The sequence below is a fragment of the Macaca mulatta genome, chromosome 9 (assembly GCF_049350105.2).
Source record: "Macaca mulatta isolate MMU2019108-1 chromosome 9, T2T-MMU8v2.0, whole genome shotgun sequence".
In the NCBI taxonomy this organism is placed as follows: Eukaryota; Metazoa; Chordata; class Mammalia; order Primates; family Cercopithecidae; genus Macaca; species Macaca mulatta.
In genome coordinates this window covers 33,414,233-33,422,082 of record NC_133414.1, presented here as the reverse complement: position 1 = coordinate 33,422,082, position 7,850 = coordinate 33,414,233, and the positions used below count along the sequence as shown (strand labels likewise).

Here is a 7,850-nt window from a genome sequence, read left to right as displayed (position 1 = left end):
AAATTCAAGACTATAGAAAAGATACTGTTTGTTCCAACCAATACCTGAAGATAGGGTCCCTGTCTCCTAGGTTCTGTGGGAGTGCAGGAGCCTAATCTCCATAAGGATCAGTTAGCGAACCCAGATGGGTTCCATGTGGACCAACCCCCACTTCTTGCTTTTTGCCATTTTTCACTTCCCGGGCTCTACTGAGCTCCAGCTCATCCCCCTTTGTAGTTCTCTGTGCTCCCTTTAAAACATCTAGTTACCTCTGTACAAGTCAAAGTTGAGTTCTGTTGACTCTGGCTTATTTTCCCCATTGTAATAGTGTGTTATGTATTAAAATCTGTTGATACCACTTTAACTAGTGTCTGGCTTGTTTTATCTTTGACAGAAGGCAACTAGTCAACAGGAACCAATGAAGGTGTTAGGTTTCATTGTTGTTTTTTTTTTTTTTTTTGAGACGGAGTCTTGCTCTGTCGCCGAGACTGGAGTGCAGTGGCCGGATCTCCGGCTCACTGCAAGCTCCGCCTCCCGGGTTTACGCCATTCTCCTGCCTCAGCCTCCCGAGTAGCTGGGACTACAGGCACCCGCCACCTTGCCCGGCTATTTTTTTGTATTTTTTTACTAGAGACGGGGTTTCACCGTGTTAGCCAGGATGGTCTCGATCTCCTGACCTCGTGATCCGCCCATCTCGGCCTCCCAAAGTGCTGGGATTACAGGCTTGAGCCACCGCGCCCGGCCAGGTTTCATTGTTGTTTTAAAGATAGGGTGGCTGAGCGTATTTGTTTCCCTTTTTTCTCCAGGGAAGCCAAGAAAAGGGAGAAATCAAAGATGGAATAAGACGGTGGCCATTGGTAAGATCCAGGTATTGGACAAAGTTGGAAAGAATTTTGAATGCAACTGAGAAATTAGTTTTTGAGAGGGAGAGTGCTGACTTTTTCTGCAATTGTAGATAAGGATGACAGGATATAGATATGATGAAGGAACCAGGTAAAGAATACTAGGACTGAAAGAGTGACAAAGTAAGACTCTACCTTCATTGATTAGACTGGACTAACAGACAGAGTGTAAAGCCAGCTGAAAGGTAAGCAGAAAAGAGTATTTCTCTTAAGGACATATTACATTTATAAAGTGTCACACAAACTCCTTCTTTGAGTTACCTAATTTTTTTTTTTTTTTTTTTTTGTGAGACAGGGTCTTGCTGTGTTACCCAGACTGGAGTGTAGTGGCATGACCATAGCTCAGTGTAGCCTTGGCTCCTAGGCTCAAGCGATCCTCCTGCCTCAGCCTCTGTAGTAGCTAGGACTGCAGGCACTCACCACCATGCCCGGCTAATTTTATTATTTTGTAGAGACAAGGTCTCTCTATGTTGCCCAGGTTGGTTTTAAACTCCTGGCTTCAAGCAATCCCCCTGCCTCAGCCTCCCAAAGTTCTGGGATTACAAGCACGAGCCATCATGCCTGGCCTACGGATTTCTTACTGAGAAAACCGATTCTACAAAGATCATAGACTATTAGAAACTGTTGCTTGAAATTATATCAGTAAGAATAAAACATTCCACTCTTACTTGGAGGACCTAAGACACAGAGAAGCAGCCTTGACTTCCAAGCCAGGTGAAGAGCTTTGGAAAAAGGGGTTTCTGAAGACAACCCTTCCCATCCATCTTAACTTTAGTATTCAAAGAAACAGAACCTGGGGTCCACTGTAGTCCAGACCTGATTTTTGTTTGTTTTTTTTGAGATGTAGTTTCGCTCTCCTTGCCCAGGCTGGAGTGCAACCTCAGCCTCCCGGGTTCAAGTGATTCTCCTGCCTCAGCCTCCCGAATAGCTGGGATTACAGGCATGCACCATCATGCCCAGCTGCTTTTGTATTTTTAGTAGAGACAGGGTTTCTCCATGTTGGTCAGGCTGCTCTCAAACTCCCGACCTCAGGTAACCCGCCTGCCTCAGCCTCCCAAAGTGCTGGGATTACAGGCGTGAGCCACCACCCCTGGCCAGATCTGATGTTAATGCCTTTACTTGCAGCTCTGCCTTGCTTGGGGCCTCTCAAAACACTGCTTCATTGAAATGTTATCAGAACTCCACACCTCCCAGAAAGCCCCGGGTTAATTCCATCTATTCTTTTGTTTGGTGAGATGCTCTAAGGTTCCTTGAGCTTGAGCTCTTCTTCAAGGCAGTGGATTAATAAACCTGAATCTGTTGAACTCTGAATTGGTTTCTGGAGGTATTAGGATGATTGGGTGAGCACAGGGAGCCCTGGAGGTTTTCATAGTTCAATCCTTCGTTTTACAAACAGAAATTGGGGACCGGGGGAGGAGGTGTTACTGCAGTTCTTCCGCAGCACCTCAGAGCCACTTCCTCAGATCCACTTCCCCGTGGAATTTTATGGTACTCATCTTCTAAAACTAGAAGGCAAAATCAGCTATGGAGTGGTTTTCCTTGGATATGTAATGCACAAATTTACCTAGGCCTTTTATAAAGACCATCTTTATGCTCCAGGTCAGTCATTCCTCCAGTATTGGGATTGATGAGTTCCGTATGTTCATTGCCGGCGAAGTGGCGGGAATTCGCTGAACTGCGTGGGGGCGGCGTGGGTGCGGGCTGGATACAAGGCACTGGGCAGATGAAGTGACAGAGATGCTGTGTGAGGGGGGCTGAGGGCTCTTCCCCCTCCTCACCCTGCTGTTCCACATTTCTTCAGCAACCTTCTTCATTCCTCAGGAAAATTTTCCTTTTTCTTTCTTATTCCTGTCTCCCTACATCCCACTCTCAGGAAAGAGTTACCCTTCATTGAAATCTTACTTTTTCTGGCAATGCGCTCTAAAAAGGTAGACCAGGAATGATTCCCGCCGCCAGAAAAAAATGAAAGCAACACTTTCTTTTAGGAATATAGTACTTTATGTTTTTAATTTTAAAGCTGGTCAAGTGACACAGCGGGAGTGGAGAAGAAACAAATCTCTGGCTGTCATCAACTAGTTGCAAACACCACCGCACCCGGACCAGCCTAGTGATTTATTTAAACAAACCACATTAAGTAGTTAAAGCAAACCCTTTCTCCCCCAAAGAAAAGAAAGCTAAGTACGTCTGCCTTAGCTCTGGGGGATTCTTCGGCGGCTGGGGATGGCGACTGGGAGCTGCCGCCCTGCGTCCCCAGGCACTTCTGCGAGACTGGCAGTGCTGTAAAATTTGAATCTGCGACTCCTGGCCAGGAGTGGTGGCGGAACCGGCGGCGCGGCCGCAGAGACCGGCTGCGAGCTCGGGCACGGATTGGTCGCCGGGCCTCCCGGCCCACCGCGCCTGCGCACTCCTCCTCCCGCGCCGCCCAGTCGCCCAACGGCGGCCTCAGGAGTGATAGGGCAGCAGCCGGCCAGCCGGCCAGCGGACAGCAGAGCGGGCGGACGGGTAGGCCCGATCTGCTCTTTGCGAGGAGGAAGAAGGTGGCCGCTTCCCGGCCCCCAGAACCTCCCCAGCCTCCGCAGCACGCCCAGGCCGTCGAGGGCGTCGCTGAGGAGCCGCAGACGCTCTCCCCGGTGCCGCCGCCGCCATGGCTGCCATGATGGATCGGAAGTGAGCCTTAGGGTAACGGCTGCCGGCGCCGGCTCTTCGAGTCCCGGCTCCCCGGCCGCCTCCGCCCGGGGAAGCGCTGCGCAGCGCAGCTGACTGCTGCCTCTCACGGCCCTAGCGACCCCAGGCCCTTAGCCCCGTCGCGCTCCCCGCAAGACTAAGCAGCCGGGAGTGGCTCCCGGCCGCCGGCCCCGGCTGCGAGAAAGATGGCGGACCTGGCCGAGTGCAACATCAAAGTGATGTGTCGCTTCAGACCTCTCAACGAGTCTGAGGTGAACCGCGGCGACAAGTACGTCGCCAAGTTTCAGGGAGAAGACACGGTCGTGATCGCGGTGAGTGACCCCCTCCGGCACCCCTCCTCCCGCTTCTTCGGGCCGGGCTGTGCAGAGAGTTTAGGGAAGTGGCAGGGTGCAGAATTGAAAGGGAGCAGCGGTGTCCCCAGCCCTCCCCGGCGGGGTTTGCCGGTTCAGATAACCCAGTGGAGGAAGACTGCGCAGCTTCGCGTGCGTTCCGGGATCGCCCCCACCCCGGTCTTTGGCGCCGGGAGACGGGAGGCGCCCAGCCTCAGCCCTGGACACTCCCCCACCTGCGGCAACGGAGGAACGTCCGGGGAGCAATTTCAGTGCACGTTTGTCTGCGTTTCTGTGTGTGCAATTACGGATATTGGTGTTTTGGATTAACCCCAAATTTGCCATTCAGAAAATATGTAATGCTTATATAAAGTTCAGCTGGGGACATTGAGCTGTGAGACAAGCCGTATTATGCTTTAGTAAAGATACTTAGTTTTATAGAAACATAACCAGTCCTTGAACCGTGTTGTTTCCCCCTGGGAGAAGGAAAAAGCACCAAACAGCTACAAATATTATCTACACCTCAAACTTTCACCCACCACTTTTTGAGTGGTGAATGACTTTTCATGTTAACAATTACAAATGGTAAATGGATGATTGTAGAAAGAAATAGTTGAGCTTTTTTTTTTTTTTTTTTAATAAATCGGAATGATCAATTTTGTTTAATCTAGCAGACCTAGCCGACTTTGGTTGAGTCAGATAAGTGCTCCGAAAGACAAATCGCACTCTTGCTAGGTTTTATGGGATAACAGCCTAGGAAAAAGTATCAGCTATTTGTTTTTATATCAGACAAAGTATTATAAAAACAAGCTTATAAAAAAGATAAAAATTGACCAGTATTAGATTCATACTTCTGCAATTAAGGTCTATCTTGAAGAAAATTGATCTTTGGTAATCCCAAGAATAGTGAGATACTGTTTTTTTGTAATGTAAAACATAACTAGAGTTGAGTGATCATTTGAGACCAGAATGTGAGGGTGTTTTAAGGTCTGATCTCTGGCATTGAAAGGTCTGAGAAAATAGCACTCCTAGTTGAAGGAGATTAAAAATTAATTGTAAAGTATGGCATACGAAACAGTGAACTGTGACTAAATTATGTTGATCTTTCTTGGCAATGCTATGTAGTAGAACTAACTTTCTACATTGTTACCGTAGTATGAAATTTTAATATGTTAATTTTTCCTCTAATGTCATTCTGTAGTTAATAATTGTATGGGGCTATTTAATTTGGAAATAGGGCAGAGGTCACAGGAGATGGGACAAGGATGATTGAAAGCATTGACACTGAAGACAGACTAAAGTTCTTTAGGGTTTTGATGTGAAAGTTTCTCCAAAGTTCAGCTCCGAAAAATGAATGTCTTAGCTCCTTGGTAGGCCTTTGGCAAACAAGTCATTAGGCCACTAACAACTGCCAACTATTACTGTGTAAAGATTGTCAGGCCAGTTCTTTGTTAACAAGTGCACAAGAAAACCTCTTGTGTAAATGACATCATAGGTTGGCAGAGGCGGAGTAGGAGTAGTTAAGTGCAGTAATCCTTTTCCTTTAGGATGGTATATTTTACATATAGTCTGGAGGCTTGCAAGGCCTAGATTAGTTGTCACACTTGAGGCCATTAGTTTCTTAAGAGTTTTTGTAATTTACAGTACTCAGCTTCAGCAGTGGTTGGCACATAACAAACCTATTTTTCCTTTTACACTTGTCTTAAGAATGTCTTATTTCTTCAGATTTTGTGTTTACACAGATCTGTAGTTATCACTATGATTCTTTTTGTTGGAATGCTAAAATTTAGGATTCATAAAATGTATTAAGATTAGAAGGTAACCTTTGATGAGGCCCAGATATGACATAAACTATGAAGAAAGAACTAAAGGAAAATGAATAAAGGAAACATACATTTATTCTAGGTTTCCATTGGGAAAAAGTTGCTTATAAGTTCTGTTTCAAAATTTCAGTACTCTATATAAACGGTAATATTAGGAATAAATGTATAGGTTGTTGGTTTGTGAATCCATATTGAACAGTTAACCTTTAGGTAAACTGATAAGCATTTTAGTTGTTTTTTGGTTGGTTGATTTTTTTTTTTTTTGAGATTTTTTTGAGTTGAGTTTTGCTCTTGTTGCCCAGGCTGGGAGTGCAGTGGGGTGATGTCAGCACACTGCAACCTCCGCCTCCCAAGTTCAAGCGACTCTACTGCTTCAGCTGCCTGATTAGCTGGGATTACAGGCACGCGCCACCACGCCTAGCTAATTTTTGTATTTTTAGCAGCGATGGGTTTCACCATGTTGGCCAGGGTGGTCTAGAACTCCTGACCTCAGGTGATCCACGTGCCTCGGCCTCCCAAAGTGCTGGGATCACAGGTGTGGGCCACTGTGCCTGGCCTGTTTTTGTTTGTTTGTTTGTTTTAAGTGTAAGCAAAAATACATTACAACTAAACAGCTTTAAAAAATGAAAGGCAACATGTTTTGTTCATTGTTTTCAGAAATAGTTTCTTGCCTATAGTAACGACATTAATTACTGAAGTCTCATATTTTTGTTCAGTTTTTTAAATGAATTACTTCATTTTGTAAATGGTTATAAGAGCAGCCAGGAGGAGCGGAATTAGAAAATCTCTGGGTAAAATCTCGGTTTATTTTTTTCATTTTACTGGGTTCTAATCCTGATTCATAATGAACAGTTTAGGAGAGAATTGCTGCAATGCAGCATTTAAAACTCAATTCTTTAAAACATGATTTAAGAACATTTTGTACACAATCTTCTATTTAGATCAAAATTGAAAGAATAGTTTATGATGTTAGAAGCATAATCAGTGCTTATGGAGAAAGTAATTTTTAAGGATTCTGATTTTTCTTCTAACTTCAGTTTTTAATACTTTGTCTAAACTTTTTTCCTGCTACTCATGTAATCAGTGATTTTAATAGGACACCATGGCAGGCAAATCTTTCAATTTCATAGTGTTTCTCTGTATGCTGTACAGCCTTTATTACAGAATTTATTTTTAATTAAGTGCTTGGTGAAGTGTTATAAATGTAACATTGAATGAAATGAATTATTTTACGAAAGTCTATAAGTGATATAAACTATTTGCTTTAAATTAGAGAACTTGTTACCTGCAAAACAAGGACAAGGGAAACAATTTATGTCTTTGAAATGAGCTTGCTGAAAACACCAGAAAAAAAAATGATAGAAAAAATTAGGAGCTTGCTAAAAATGCCAGGAAGAAAAATCAATAAAAAATTACACCTGTTTATGAACCATGAAAGTAGAATATGGTTATTTGCATCATTAAGTATCTTTACAAATCATTATTCCTTATATGGTACACCGTGAAGGCTTCCAAAAACAAGTTGTGGTAGTTCAGAGAAATTAGAAGAGAACTAATTAGTTAATCTTGCCCAGTTCCTTGCCTAAAGGAAAACAAGATTCTCCCTTTTCAAGTGAATGATTTGGTGTTTGGACCTTCTTGATTACCTTAAGAGGGAAAAATGAAAGGGAGGAGGGAAGGAACCATCATCACATACCTTTACAGTTGTGGAATGTTAGCCCACTATAGTGTCTAAGGAAAATCTAATATAATACACTCCCAAGTGATCTGAAATAATCAGCTATTCAGAATTCCAGAGAAAGATATATCCCTGCCAGAAGGGTGTCCTTCATAACCAAATTTGGTGTTCAGCCTGGTTGGTGCATACTCAAAACAGGAATCACTTCCCTTAAGAAACCTAAGGTATGCAGTCGAGATCAATTTACTCCTTTTTGATTTGTCCCCTTAAAGCGTCAGTCAGATGTGAATGCATCTTGTGACTTGGAGTTATTAGTAAAATTGAAATCTGAAACTTCAAGGATCTTTGAAGATACATGGGATTAAAAGTTACATAATGTAAATTTCGAGGCTGAAACCAGGTTTGAAAAATACAGATGTCCAGATGAGTTTTTCTTTGTTTAATCTATTTGAAA

At 43.8% G+C, this 7,850-nt stretch overlaps 1 protein-coding gene across 1 annotated transcript in view; it reads left to right on the top strand.

The window, feature by feature from the left end:
- Nucleotides 1-3,305: 3,305 nt before the first annotated feature.
- The window catches only part of KIF5B (kinesin family member 5B), a 48,193-nt gene continuing 43,648 nt past the window's right edge, over nt 3,306-7,850 (top strand). Inside the window, exon 1 of the mRNA XM_015146761.3 lies at nt 3,306-3,877. Within this exon, the coding sequence (XP_015002247.2) occupies nt 3,752-3,877 (126 nt within the window). The 5' untranslated portion in view covers nt 3,306-3,751. The remainder of the gene's footprint in view (nt 3,878-7,850) is intronic.